A 15,335-nucleotide genomic window follows, 5' to 3' on the forward strand; every position below is an offset into this window, starting at 1 on the left:
TTTGTATGTGGTTCAGAGTTTTGGGACCAGCCCCTGAGCCTGCTTGGTCAGTTATTTTGTGTTGTTGCTGGCGGAGCTCCTTTAATGCACATCCACTCGATCCGCCATCTTGTTTTTCTCAACAGCAGCATTCTTTACATGAACTTCTGTGGTGCTTTAGGATCAGCACTGGACTACAAACCACTCAACAAGAGTTTTTTACATGCTGTCACTCTTCATTATAATTACTAGTTTGTCTTTCCCACACTAGACTCCAAGCTCTTTGAGGATGGAGATTGTGACTAATAGAGAATTATATTGCTGGAATATAGTAAATAACAAGTGTTTGTTTTTAGCAGTGAGTAAGCAAAGAAATAGGCTTTAATTTGCCATATTTAGTTTGAAATAAGTCTCTGTCATACTTTGTGACTTAGCATTAGGTTTTATTTTTTTCTCCATTTCCAGAAATGGTCGTGAGTCTACAAAAGCAGTTTAGCACACTGGTTGATTCAGCACCAACTGTTGAAAATAAAAGCCCTTCAAGTTTTCAGTTCAACTGGACTGAGGAAGACACCAATAAAACTTGTTTCCATGGGCATAGCCTCCAGGGAATCCTGAAGAAAAAAGGCCAGGCACTGACAACCAAGAATTCACTGTACTGGCTTAGTACACAGAAATTCTGCAAAAGGTACATGATGTTCTTAGTAATCAAAAGACTTAATGCTTGGTGAAAATCCCAGTTTGGTTCTTTTCTAATTAAAAAAAGTCATATAATTTAAAATAGTTGGTTATAATAGCTGTCAGACAGGTTATTTGTTAGAATTAGAAGATGGCGGAGTTATCTAGACGATGTACATTAGAAATTGAGTCTTGTGTGAAAATTTTAGGAAGACAGGTAAAAATCAGTAGCACAATTATCACAAACCTGTTCTTCCTAGCTTAATTAACCTGCAATGAAACAGCCAAAGCAAAAGAGATGGAAATGAATACTGATCAGAAGAGCTGTAATTTTTAATATAATTTATTTTTCTGAGTAGTTGCTTCAAGTCCCTTTACCTCTGAAGATTTCCTCATGCATTACCTAAAAGTACAGATATTCTCCTAAGTAATCACAATACAGTTAAGAAATTCTGGAAATTTAATATTGATATGTTCTTTTTTTCTAATCTGTAGTGCATAATCCAGTTTTGTCAATAATAACGTCCTTTATAGCCCTTTTTTTTTGTTTGTTTTTTTCCAGTACAGGACCAAATCCCAGATAGGTATTACATTTAATTGGGTTTGTGTGATGTTTCCTTGTTTAGATTCAGTTTATGCCTCTCTAGCGACTCTGGTAGTGTAGTGGTAACAAATCGGGCTGCTAACCTCAAGGTCGGCAGTTATAAACTACCAGCTGTTCCACAGGAGAAAGATGAGGCTTTCTGCTCCTGTAAAAATTCGCAGCCTCAGAAACCCTGTGTAGGGTCACTATGAGTCGGAACCGACTCCGTGGTACTTAACAACAAAACAGAATAAACGATGTATCCTTGTAAGGCTATTGCATTTGGAGACACATGATGTCTTATCTACCCTTCAGATGTTAATGTTGATCATTTGGTAAAGGTGGTTGGTGTTTCTTTTCCCTTTGCAACTAATATGAAATCTGTGAAGAGATTTAGTTGTTTGTTTGTTTTTAAGTTTCCATTGTGAATTGTGTGATCATCTACATCAGAGAATATCGGTTTTGCACTCATCCTATCTTATTTCCTTTCATTGCAATGATTACAATCCCCTCCGTGCATCATCATTCAACAGTATTTGCTTCTATTCCCTCTGGTTTTAATTTAATTTAATTTTATTTTATTGGATATACACAAAAATACTCAGGAATATATAATTATTTAAACAACCTGGCCATCAGCACACTGCCTTTCTCTTTCCATGAGTCTGGAGTCCTCAGCTGCTTTGTCTCTCATGTCATCATCTCTGACTCCATCGCTGGTATTGCTGCTTCTCTGGATATAGTTCCATATTCTGCCTGTACTTCTCCCTTAATGGTCCTAGGGTCCTCTGTTCCTGGAATGTAAGATTAACTACTCTCTCTTTTATGTTACTAAACTTCTACCTTACAGTTGTGACAATTGCAATTAGTCATAATAATTACTCACTATTGAATCATAAGAATCTTATCCCATCCCCTTTAACCAGACCCTTCTAGACAAGATGAAAACTATTCAGTGGGTACTCAACCTTCCCCGGCACACTCTGAAACTAAACTCTCTCTCGAAAATTTGTAAGCCAATTAATCACTTTGTGTTTTTATAGGTGCCCCAACTCCCAATTTTAGGTAGCCAATGTCTAAGTTGCACATCCCTATCAATCCTGTAAACAGATGGGATATGATTGATCCTTGATGTGAAGACTCCTTACCTCTCAGTTGATATTTTGAGCTACTACATCCCTAAGAATGATCAAGTTCATCAAATTTATACTTGTTTCCTTTATCAAATTTTTTTTATCTTCCCCAAGTCGAGTTCTAATCATCCATCCATCAAAGCTAGGTCAAATGGGTACTGCCTGCAAGTTTGGGCATTCTTGTGTCTCCCCTCACTTCATATGAGCTGGATGCTTCTCTCTTAGTTCTAGCCCTCCATGGCTATGCCCCTGTTCATGGGCTCAGGAGTACTCAGATCTCAGCATACTTTGTACCAACCAGCCCTTCCTCTTCTCTCATCTCCAGGCTAACGGGAGTCTATGGAACGTGGTCAAACTCAGCCCATGTCTTCCTTGCTGCCTTTCCCCCTCTTCCACTCACCAGTAGCCCAACATGGTCACCAGCAGCTTACATCCCTGCTCATGTGTTCCCTTTGAGTTTCAGTCTTGGAGGGAGATTTGTCCTGAAGGGACTTGATTACTTGCCTTGATGGCTCACCATTGAACAACTTGCTTGTTCTTGTAGTAGCCAATCAGACTGCCATTTTTGTTTGGGATTTTTCCTGCTGGTCTTTCTTTAAAGAAGTATCTTCTGTGTCTCTAGCTGCTCCAGGCTGGTCTGCATGTCCTTTCAAGTGGCAAGAATCTTCCTACCTCCGAAGATTCTGAATATCAGGATTCCACCTAAGGTCCTATACACTACAAAGGTTCTGCAAGAGGCCTAATTCACTGGGCAAGTTCTTGAACCCCTTTTAGGTATTCCAATTAGTTATAGGCTGAAGACGGACTTACAAGCTTTCTGTAAACATATTTCCCAATATTCCTGTAGCGTAGTGGTTACGAATCGGGCTGCAAACCTTAACATCGCAGTTCTAAACTACCAGCCTCTCCGCAGGAGAAAGATAAGGCTTTCTGCTCCCGTAAAGATTTACAGCCTTGGAAACCCTGTACAGGGTTGCTATGGGTCGGATCCGACTCGATGGCACTTAACAACAACAACAACATCCCACTCAAGTGTCTATTTTACAGTAATAGGCAAGGGAACCAATATTCATAAGACAGTGAAGCATTTTAACATTGTTTCCCTCTTTTACCCATTCAGACTATGCCTTGTGGAGAGAATTCTGACCAGGCAAATATATCCAGCTCCTTATTAAACATCAGCCACCAACCCCTCTTGATTTAATAGACATTGATGATTCTTACTTGAACTAGTCTTGACTACCATGGTTATAAAATGTATCAACATGTGTCAGTTGACAGCTTACTATAAGAAAGATCCCTACCTCTTACCTCACTTTTTGATTTATTGATCATTTATTATCATTGTGGACTCAGAGTTGCTATTTTATTCATGGACTGCAATTCATTAATGTTCTTTTTAAATGTGATTTTCTAGTTGTCCCATATTTGACCAGTTAAGAGTCCCTTCAATCTGGTCCCTGTGTCCTTTTGACATGCCCCTTATTTATTTATTATTATTTGTTTTTTGAGCTCTTCTTTACAGCACAGTAAGAGATTCCAGGCTCATCTTTATATCTTCCTGTCTCATCTTAGTATCAGCCATTTCTACAAAGAACCTTTACTTCTTTTCACACTGATTTAAAATTACATCAGAAAAATACTATTGCTGATGACAACTGTTTCATTTATTTTATTTTAACATTTTATTGTGAATTGAGTGAAAGTTTGAAGACAAGAATATCAGATTTACATTTAACAAATAAAACACTTTGTTTCATCTCAATGATTGTAGTCCCTTCCATGCAACAACAATTAGGTCACTTACTCTCTGTGGTTCCTTTTTGCATTCTGCGTACCTTTTCATCCCTTCTCAGATTTGTCCTTAGGAAAATGTTACCCTTTTGGTTTTTAATGTTTGACCATTTCATGATGAGCATACCTTAGTAGTGCTGTTGTCCCCTCTATATACCTATCTATAGCTTGACTGAAAAGTGGACCACGAGTGTGAGTTTTTTTCCAGAACTGAAGATGTGATCGAGGACCATAGTCTTAGGTTCTTCCCTTTCTTAACAGTAAACCTGATCTTTGTTTTTAATCATTTTGAGATTTGTTCCACATTTTCTCCCACTTTTATCTGGGACCCTTTAATGTGATCCCATTTAGAGCAGTTGGTAGTGGTAGCCGGGCACTGCCTGGTTCTGGTCACAAGAGTCGTGGAGAATGATGTCCACAATTTCCATTAGTCCATTGGACTACTTGATTTCAAGCCTCTTCAATTCTCATCACTCTTTCTTTTACATATGGAGAGACCAGTAACTGCACTTCAGAGCTTTTAACATCCCAGACACTACTCACCAAAGTAGAATGTAGACCATTGTCTTTGTGGACAATGTTATGCCAGTTGACCATGGTTATGACACCTGTTTTAATTATATGAGGGAACTTCAAAAAATTCTTAGAGAAATTATGTTTTAATTCCATTTTTCCTTGAAGTTTTTGATTCTCCTTCATATAGTGAGTGGAGTGGGTGGCTCTGTAGGATAAGCACTGGATTGCAAAACCAAAGGTCAGCGGTTTGAACTCACCAAGCTCTCCAACTATATGAGGCTATTGAAAGTACCATGCCTTCAGTCAGGCCCACCTTAGTCCTCAAACTGCTCTTGAACATTTTAAAGAGGTCTTGTGCAGCAGATTCACCTAATGCAATACAGTGTTTGATTTCTTGACTTCTTCCATGAGTGTTGATGTTGGATCCAAGCAAAATGAAGTCTTTGAAAACTCCAGTCATTTCTCTATCATGATATTATTTATTGGTTCAGTGGTATGGTAAGAATTTTGTTTTCTTTACATTGAGGTGCAACTCATACTGAAGGCTGGGTTCTTTGGTCTTCATCAGTATGTATTTTAAGTCTCCTTCACTTTCAGCAAGCAAGGTTGTATCATCGGCATGTTGCCAATGATTAATAAGTCTTCCTCCAGTACTGATGCCATGTTGTTCTTCATATAATTCAGCTTCTCAAATTATTTGCTCATCATACAGATTGAATAAGCATGGTGCTCACCTTTCATGATTTTAAACCATTCAGTGTTCCCTTGTTCTGTTCAAATGACTGCCTCTTGGTCTGTGTACAAGTTCCTCATGAATATAATTAAGTGTTCCAGAATACTCATTCACCACAGTGTTGTTCGTAGCTTGTCATGCTCCACATAGTCAAAAGTTTTTGTGTAGTCAGTAAAGCACAAATACACATCTAAGATCCATCTGACATCGGCAATGACATCCTCATCTGGCTCTGGCTTGAACCACTGGCAGTTCCCTATCAGAGGGAAGTTGCAGCCATTTTTTAATTATTATTGTTTTGTTTTTTCTAAGCCTAGATATAGAGAAGATATCTGTTATGAGAGTATGTATGTTTCCCCCATGTCTTTTGACACATGGCTGCAACAATGGGCTCAGACCTAGCAGTGATTGTGTGTGTATGGGGGGATAGCGGGGGGGGTGCAGGACTGCGCATTGTTTCATTCTGTTGTACATAGGGTTGCTATGAGTAGGAGTCGACTTGACAGCACCTAACAACAGCAATCGCTCTAGTTAAGTACATGGATTAAAAACTACATGGACAGATAAAATGCTTTAAACTTTACTGTATATTTGAATTTTTTCACATGTTGGGGGTAGAAATCTAAGGTTGAGACTATGCCATAAAATTCCTTCCTCACCTATTTTAACTTTTAGTTCAATTGTATATAATAATAGTAGAAAAGCCATTGAATAAACTGGTATTACTTTAAGTCACTAAACATTCAGTTGCTTTATATTTGACGTAAAAAAAGATTCTACTTATATTCTTCCCTCTCTGTCATTCTAAGTAATTTACCTGTGGACTTCATATTTTTAGATTTGTGTGTGGGCTTTAAATATTTAGACTAATCACTTCCCCCAAATGGCACCAAAATTGTCTACAGGGGAAATTTGCATACTACATAAGAGGACTTGCTATATAATCAGGCTGTTCATCTCCAAACTCTGTTATTTGCCAATTGTGGGCAAGTTATTTGCCATCTCTACAGCACCCAATTGTAAAAGCAGGGATAATAATGATCTTATGCTCTGCTCACAACCTCTAGTGACTCCCATATCATTCAGAATAAAATTCAAAGGCCCTATGGTGCCTATGGAGTCCTGGTGTGGTGCTGTGGGTTAATGCGCCAGACTGCAAAGCCATTTGAACTGCAAAGTCAGCAGTTCAAGCTCACCAGCTGCTCCTCAGAAACCCTAGACAGGGTCACTGTGGGTTGGAACTGACTCAATGGCACTTAACAACAACATGGTGCCTATAGGACTCCTGGTGTGGCACTGTAGATAAACACTCAACCACAAAGTTGGTTTGAACCACAGTTGGCAGTTCAAATTCAGCAGCCACTCCTCTGAAATCCTATACAGGGTCGCTGTGAGTCAGAACTGACTTCATAGCACTTAGCAGCAATAAAAAAAATGGTGCCTATAAGCCCCTTTTTCATCTGTCTCTCTCTAATTCTCTGACCTCATGTTGTATCTGCTTACTGTCTCTGTTCACACTGGTCTCCTAGCTCTTCTTTAAACTTGCCAAACACAGTCCTAGCCCAGGCCAGTCACACGTTGTGTCTTTTGCCTGGAATGTTACCCTCCTCTCCAGCTCCCATAAGTCTACATGGGCTCACTTCTTTCAGGTTTTCCTCAGATTTCACTTTCTCAGAAAGGTCTTCCTTAGCCATCCTGTCTAAATAGCACCAACCCTCCTCGACACACGCCCTGTCACTTTCTGTCCCCCTGACGATTTTATTTTAATGTATAGATCTTATCACTGTTGAATATATTATATACTTATTAATAAGAGCAAATTCTGCATATTTGTCTGCCTCTACACACTAGAACATAAGCATCTTGAATGTAGGGACTCTGTTTTATTTAATGTTAGATCTCAGAGTCTTGAAGAGGCTCTACAGCTTATAGTAGGCGCTTACCAAGTATTTGTTGAATTAATTGATGGGAAACAGTGCCTTCCCAAAGAGTTCTTGTAAGAATTTAATGATACTTTGTATCTGCCAAATAGTAAATACTCATTAAATTATCACTATGAACATCACTGGGCTCCTGGTAGGGCACTGCAGATTAATGCACTGAACTGCAAAGTCGGTTTGAACTGCAAGATCGGCAGTTCAAGCTCACCAGCTGCTCCTCGGAAACTGTGGGTTGGAACAGACTTGATGGCACTTAACAACAACAGCAAAAATGAACATTATTGGACTCCTGTTGTGGCACTGTAGGATCAGCACTGGACTGCAAGCCACAAGGTCAGCAGTTCAAACCCACCAGCTGCTCCTTGTTGTTGTTGTTGTTATGTGCTGTGGAGTAGGTTCTGACTCATAGTGACCCTATACAGGGTTTCCAAAGCTGTAAATCTTTACGGGAGCAGAAAGCCTCATCATTCTCCCGTGGAACAACTGGTAGTTTTGAACTGCTGACCCTGAGGTTAGCAGCCCAATTCGTTACCACTACGCTACCCGAGCTGCTCCTTGGAAACCCTGTACAGGGTCACTATGAGTCAGAACCGACTTGATGGCACTTGACAACAACATGATTATTGGAGTCCTGGTGTCATGCTGTAGGATAGACACTGCATTTCAAAAGTCGACAGTTCAAACCCACCAGCTGATCCTTGGAAACCCTATACAAGGTCACTGTGAGTTAGAACTGAGTTGTCAACTCTTAACAAAAACAACATGATCATTATTGGAGTCCTGGTGTGATTCTGTTGGTGCCACTGAGTTGGTCCCGACTCATAGTGACCCTGTATAGGGTTTCCAAAGAGTGGCTGGTGAGTTTGAACCTCAAGGTAAGTGGTTCAAACCCACCAGCTGCTCCTTGGGAACCCTATACAGGGTCTCTATGAGTTGAAATGGACTCACCACTTAGCAGAATGATCCTTATTAGGAGCCCCGCAGGTATAATACTGAAGTGTTCAGCTGCTAACTGAAAGGTTGGTGACCAGACTCACCAGTTGCTCTGAAGGAGAAGACTGTGGCCATCTGCTTCTGTGAAGATCACAGCCTTGGAAATCCTACGGGGCTCTTCTACTCTGTGCTACAGGATCCCTATGAGTCAGAATCAGTTCAATAGCAATGGGATTGGTTTGTCATTTTATGATCCTTATTTTTATAAGAGAACTAAGCTACCACATATAAATGAAGTTTTGATAAAACCATGGTTTTGTGTGCCAAGATTATGTCAGATTTACCTATGTTAAATCATCGCTTCAGCTAACAAAAATGTCACAAAGTGTACAAAAGGGCTAAAAGGAAGCATCTGACCTTCTCTTACTTCACTGGGGGACGAGGAATCAAAGTCCACATCAGATCCAGGTTGATCCCTGTGAGACAAGATCCAGACATGCCACCACCTTCCCAACCATCTTACCAGTTTTGACAGCAGCAGTCCCTCCCACAGCACTCTTAACAACTTTGCTGTAGTCAATAATGCATTTCAATGGCCACACACAACCCACAGACAGTAGTCACAATTTAGGGTTTATTAGGGAAGTGTTCACGATCCATTTTTTTGGTCAGGATAGCTTATTCTCTGCTCTACCTGCAAGCAGGCCTCTCTCTAGCTCTTGGCCCTGGTCTGGTCTGTGTTCTGCTCAAGCATTATTATTAAACTCTTTTAGGACTGCCAGTAAAAGCCCAGAGGGCAGTCCACTGCACTGTAAGCCTCAGTTGAAGACACTCAGCTTTCACTCTATGGATCAGCAAACACTTGTTGTTGTTGTTGTTGTTGTTGTTAAGTGCCATCGAGTCGGGTCCGACCCATAGCGACCCTGTACAGGGTTTCCGAGGGTGTAAATCTTTACGGGAGTAGAAAGCCTCATCTTTCTCCCGCGGAGCGGCTGGTAGTTTCGAACCACTGACCTTAAGGTTCGCAGCCCGATTCGTAACCACTACGCTACCAGAGCTCCTATAAAGTGCCTGTAGACATCCCACCCTGCAAACGAACCTCCTGCCCAAAGGCATTAAGCTTTACTTGCTCTGTAGGCGAGGGAACCCAATGCTCTGTCTCATGCTCTGACCCTTGCTTCTGCTGCTGCCTCTCCTCTGCCACTCCTTTGGTGTCATAGCTCTGTCCCCTGTGTCAAGGATGCTCAATGTATACGGATCTTGGGGTCCAAATGACTCATTCCACTTCTAGCTCTTTTTCTTGACATCCCCCGCTACTACTTCTGAGATGCCTCTTTTTATACTCAGCAATATGGCAAAATTGACCAATACCCACATTTGTTGTTGCTAAGTGCTGATAAGTTGGTTCCAGTTCATAGCAACCCTATATATAGGGTTTCATTGTTATTGTTGTTGTTATGTGCCATGGAGTCGGTTCCAACTCATAGTGACCCTGTACAGGGTTTCTGAGGCTATAAATCTTTACGGGAGCAGAACGCCTCATCTTTCTCCGCTTTGGTAGTTTTGAACTGCTGACCTTGAGGTTGGCAGCCCGACTTGTAATTTAGCATTCCAAAGTATTACAATTACAATTAACACTATTAATAGTAACTCACAATTGAATTATATGATCCTATCATCATTTCTTCCATTAGGAAAAAGTAATTTGTTGGAAGTTACAAAGACTGTGGCTAGAAGAGACATAGTAAATATGTTTAGTCACTAAAATCTAGTCACTAAAGCTTATATGGAGTCCTGGTGTGGCACTGTGGGTTAATGCACCAGACTGCAAAGCCGTTTAAACTGCAAGATCAGCAGTTCAAACTTACCAGTCACTCCTCAGAAACCCTATACAGGGTCGCTGTGGGTCAGAACTGACTCCGAGACACTTAACAACAACAACAAAGCTTATATACTTTTCTTAATGAGCCTTAAGCCTCTCACCTAGAGCCTATTTACTCTTCCCTTATGGGTTTTGGGATTTTTCAGACTTAGTTGTCTGACTTCCAAAGGTTCCCACTATGGATAGGCTAGTTACTAACAATTAGCTAGGTCACACAAACTGCTTATATAGGTAGTGGCTGATAAAGTATGTATCCCTAACCATGCTGCATGTGACAAAGAATTCAGCTTTCCTTCCAAAGGGAGAGATAGGGAAATGCTTTTCCAAATTCTATTCCAGAAGGGGCATCTTAAAAGTTTGATTTAAATTTATTTTTTTAATAACATTTAAAAAACTATAGTAAAAAGCAATACTCAGATATGTTATGTACTATCACTGTTGAGCAGTGTCTGCCATGCCCTTTTCTTGACTTTTTTATCTTTCCACTGTGAAAATAGCTTCCTCTGGGTAAGAGGAACCATAATTTTATCCTCTTTATGATACATGTTCACTTGAAATTAGTCTGAAAGAAACTCTGTTAATATAGCAGAAAGGGAAAAAATTAGAAAAATAAAGCAAGAGGCTGCATGTGTGAAGGCTTCAGAAAGTTCATGGAAAAATTCCATATCTGTTCATTCAGTTTTTCCACACTTTTTGAAGCCGTCTCCTATTTGGGAAACTTTCTGTAAGTGACTTATATTTGTTGTCAATTAAACCAGTCACTTTTGAATTTCTTACGAGTGAACATAGTAGGAAATAGTATTGACTTTATATTTTTAGAATAGCATTAAGATTTTAAGTGAAAACACACCAAAAAAAAAAAAAAACCAAACAAACATTTTTTTTTAGCAGTATGTATGAGTTCTTTGTACCAAGTATTGAGTTAAATGCGTAAAATACGTAATCCTTTCAACTTTATTATGTTGTTGTTAAGTGTCATTGAGTTGGTTCCATCTCATAGCAACCCTATATGGGGTTTCTGAGAGGTGGCTGGTGGTTTTGAACTGCCAAACTTGCAGTTAGCAGTCCAGTGCTTAACCTATGGTGCCACACCAGGACTCCACACATACACTTTAAGGGGAAAAAAGAAACAAATGAAAACCATGTTAGGGGCCATGTTCCTTGTAGGACTACCCTAAAGAACCCTGTTTGTTTGTTTGTTAACTTTTTATTGTGAGTTAAATGAAGGTTTACATTCAACAACTCATCTACTTTGTTTTATTATAATGATTGCAGTCCCCCCCCACCACCATCAGTTACCAGTATTTACCTCCATTTCCCTTAATTCTTACACTCCTTCCGGTGTCTCCTGCTACCTTCATCTAACCTCTACCATCTTACCTCTTTTTGTATGTTGCTGGCTCCATCACTCTTGTAAACATGTGTCTACCCTCTAACCCTTGAATAATTCCTTCTCACCCACCACCACCCACCCTGGTAACCATCATAGAATATTTCATTTAGCAAGAAAATTTTGTCTTTTTTTTTATAGCAGTGGCCTCATATAATATTTGTCCTTTGTGATTGATTGATTCATTTCACTCAGTGTAATGTCCTCCAGAAAGAACCCTGTTTTATCTTTAAGCTTCATACATTTTTACATGAAATATTAAATTCTTAACTTTCAATAAACTAAAAAGTTAAAGACAGATGCTATTATTTTTTCCTATGTTACAGATGGGCAGCAGAGCTTTGTGATATAAATAGTGTACTTTCGGGAATTTAGAGCCATACTGTTGTTGTTGTTATGTGCCGTGGTGCCGGTTCTAACTCATAGCAACCCTGTACAGGGTTTACAAGGCATATAGATTATATAAATCATACTGTCTTAAAATTTATATATTATTTGCTTGCTTTAAATTTTTTTTTAACTTTCTGTTGTGGAAATTTCAAGTTATTGAAAAATAAAAAGAATAGTGTAATGAACCCAGTGCTTCAATAGTTATCATCAAGATGGCCAAACTTGCTTTACCTGCACCCTAATTCATTCCCTCACCCCACTACTCTCAAATGATTTGGAATCAAATCCTATCCATCACATTGTTTCATCTGTGTCTTAGTCATCTAGTTGTAAGAGAAATACTACAAATGGGTGGCTTTAGCAGACATGTATTTTCTTACTGTTTGTTGTTGTGAAGTGCTGTCGAGTTGATTCCAACCCATAGCGACCCTGTATGGGATTTCTGAAAAGCAGCTGGTGAGCTTGAACCACCGACCTTACAGTTCAAACTGACTTTGCAGTCCAGTGCATTAACCCACAGCGCCACACCAGGACTCCTCTCACAGTGTAGAAGGCATGGAAATCCAAATTCAGGGTCTGGACTCTAAGGGAAGTCTGTCTATTTCTGCTGGCTCTGAGGGAAGGTCCTTGTCTCTTTGCAGCTTGTTTCTTTTTCCTTGGAGACCTCTTTTGGGGTGGCATCTATCTTCCCCCATCTCTGCTTGCTTTCTGCTTACTTACTACTTGCTTAGTCTGCCCTTTTATATCTCAAAGAGACTGACTGAACACGCACTGTTTACTAATCCTGCCTCACTAACATAACAAAGAAAATCACAGGTATAGTAGGAATTACAACACATATATGGGGGGACACAATTCAATCCTAACAACTCGTAAATATTTTTGAAGTCGAGCTATTGTTGTTGTTGTTAAGTGCCTTCAAGTTGATTTAACTTGAATGACCCTATATAGGATTTCCAAGGAGCACCTGGTGGATTTGAACCACTGACCTTGCCAGCTAGTGCCTATCCTACAGCACCACATAATACCATTAATTTGACCTAAAAAATTAGTAGTGATTTCATGGTGGTGGTGACTGTGTGCCGTGGTGGCTGTGTTCCAACTCATAGCAACCCTGCATAGGGTTTCTGAGACTGTAAATCTTTACAGGAGCAGAAAGCCTCATCTTTCTCCTGCTGAACAGTTGGTAGTTTTGAACTGCTGACCTTGGAGGTTAGCAGCACAACTTGTAACCACTATGCTACCAGAGCTCCTTAAATATCATCAAATGTGCAACCAGTATTTATGCTTTCCATTTATCAAGCAATTTTTAAAATGTGTTTGACTTAGAATACAAATAAGGCTCATATATTACAAGTGATTGATAAATCCCTTCTTGTTGTCAACTGCCATTGAGTCAGTTCCAACTGACTCTGTATAGGGTTTCTGAGGCATTTTAAATCTTTGCGGGAGTAGAAAACCTTATCTTTTCTCCTGAGGAGTGGCTGGTAGACTTGAACCATGAATCTTGTAGTTTGCAGTCATGTGCTTATTGTATGAAAATGCCGCGAGTGTGTGTTAATCCATAAGTTCCTCTTTTCTTTAGGTTGCGTTTTATCTTTTGCCATTTACTTGTTGAGTGAACTAGGTTATTTGCCCTGTCCAATTTCCCATAGTATGTGTTTTGCTGATTACTACCTTATATTATCATATCATACGTTCCTCTCCCTCTGTATTGCCTAGATCCTTATAAAAATAGAGCTTTGATCAGATTTAGGCTCCACCACTTTAAAATAAATAAAATTGTTTTGTAAACAGATAAGAGTGTAAGCCTAATTATAAAGTCTAGTGTTTTAATTTGAGTAGGATGGGGGATTATTTGTTTTATTTTGTTTGTTTTAAAAATATGTCCAGAATCCCTGTATGTGTGTGTTTTTGTTTGCCTTGACCATTGCAAAAAGACGTGCTGGCTCATCTAGAAAGAAAGCAACTCTGGATAAGGAGTAGAGAGGCCTGCCTCCTAGCACTCCCTGTGTCTCTTGTATGGTAGCCACAGAAAATGCTAGAAAAAGTGTTTCCTTTCTAAAATTAAAACTTTTTAACAAATTACTCCAGATTTCCTTCTACCTCAGAGTACTGTGTTAAGCCTAACCATATGTATTTGTTAAGCATGGAAGTGTTCAAAGTGTATATGTGTATATTTTCCAAACTGCCACTTAAAGATAATTTAGCCCTTTTTCTTTTCCTTCTAGCTATTGTAAACATATGACAACCTATGAAGAATCAAATTATTCTCTGAGTTATCAGTTTATTCTGAATCTTTTCTCCTTCCTGCTAAGAATAAAGACATCCTTTCTCCATGAAGAAGTGAGCTTAATTGAAAAGAGACTTTTTAAAAAAAAATATAGTAAAACAAAAATTAAATCTTCAAGATCCAAGAAAGTAAGAAGATGTTGAGAAAAAATGAAATAGAAACTTTGGTGCAGCAGTCATTTAATAGTGACAATAATGTGTCAAACTGGAATGTAACATTCTAGAGAATTGTGAAAAATAGGATTTTATTACACACATACATGGTACCATATATGTGCATCTGGGTATATATATGTGTATGTATGTATGTATGTATATTTGATACATATATTTGTATTAACTATGCTTATAAAGATATATAATGGAAAACAGTTGAACTTTTCAGTTATTTTTAAAAATATTAATGTTCTTTGAATAAATTAAAACAAGTTATATACATTATTTTTATTTTCTAGAAATATAGAATTTTTATGGAGGGTTTATGTAGAGTTGGTGTTACTATTTGACTGTTTTATAATGAAGCACACCCAAATCTGTAGTGGGAAGGTTTCTCAATATAAATACAATTACCTTAATAGGTATAGGGGCTGTTTAGTTATTTGTTTATTCTTGAGAAAGATTTGCTCTTCGAAAGATACTGTTAATGGAAGTGGAAAGCGAAACTGGGGTAAAAAATTTACAAAACCTATCTGACTGCATCCAAATGGTCAATATTTATGTGAAAGCAAAGATGAGAAGAAGGAAAGGGGGCAGGGAAAATAGATTACTGGAAATAAAACAACCAGAAGAGAAATAATAAAACACTTGATATACTATGGAAAATGTAACCGATGTCACTGAACAAATGGTGTAGAAATTGTTAAATTAAGAAACTAATTTGCTTTGTAGGCTTTTACCAAGAACACAGTAAAATGTGATTTTAAAATCAGTTGACCATGTGATGGGGAGTTTGGTAACAATTAGAGGTGATGATGACAATTAGAGGTGATGAGTATTGTCGTTGGTATCACTGAATTGCACACCTGAAAAATGTTGTATTGGAAATGTGTTAGATAACAAAAAGAACTTTAAAAATGCATTCAGGGGGCTTCA

General features: G+C 38.8%; 1 protein-coding gene across 1 annotated transcript in view; it reads left to right on the forward strand.

Moving 5' to 3' along the window:
- The window catches only part of TAF1B (TATA box binding protein (TBP)-associated factor, RNA polymerase I, B, 63kDa), a 124,134-nt gene extending 109,651 nt beyond the window's left edge, over positions 1–14,483 (forward strand). Inside the window, exons 14-15 of the mRNA XM_006863988.1 lie at positions 445–667; positions 14,183–14,483. Of these exons, the coding sequence (XP_006864050.1) occupies positions 445–667; positions 14,183–14,387 (428 nt within the window). The 3' untranslated portion in view covers positions 14,388–14,483. The remainder of the gene's footprint in view (positions 1–444; positions 668–14,182) is intronic.
- Positions 14,484–15,335: the final 852 nt, after the last annotated feature.

The sequence above is a fragment of the Chrysochloris asiatica genome, unplaced genomic scaffold (assembly GCF_000296735.1).
Source record: "Chrysochloris asiatica unplaced genomic scaffold, ChrAsi1.0 scaffold00058, whole genome shotgun sequence".
Lineage (NCBI taxonomy): Eukaryota > Metazoa > Chordata > Mammalia > Afrosoricida > Chrysochloridae > Chrysochloris > Chrysochloris asiatica.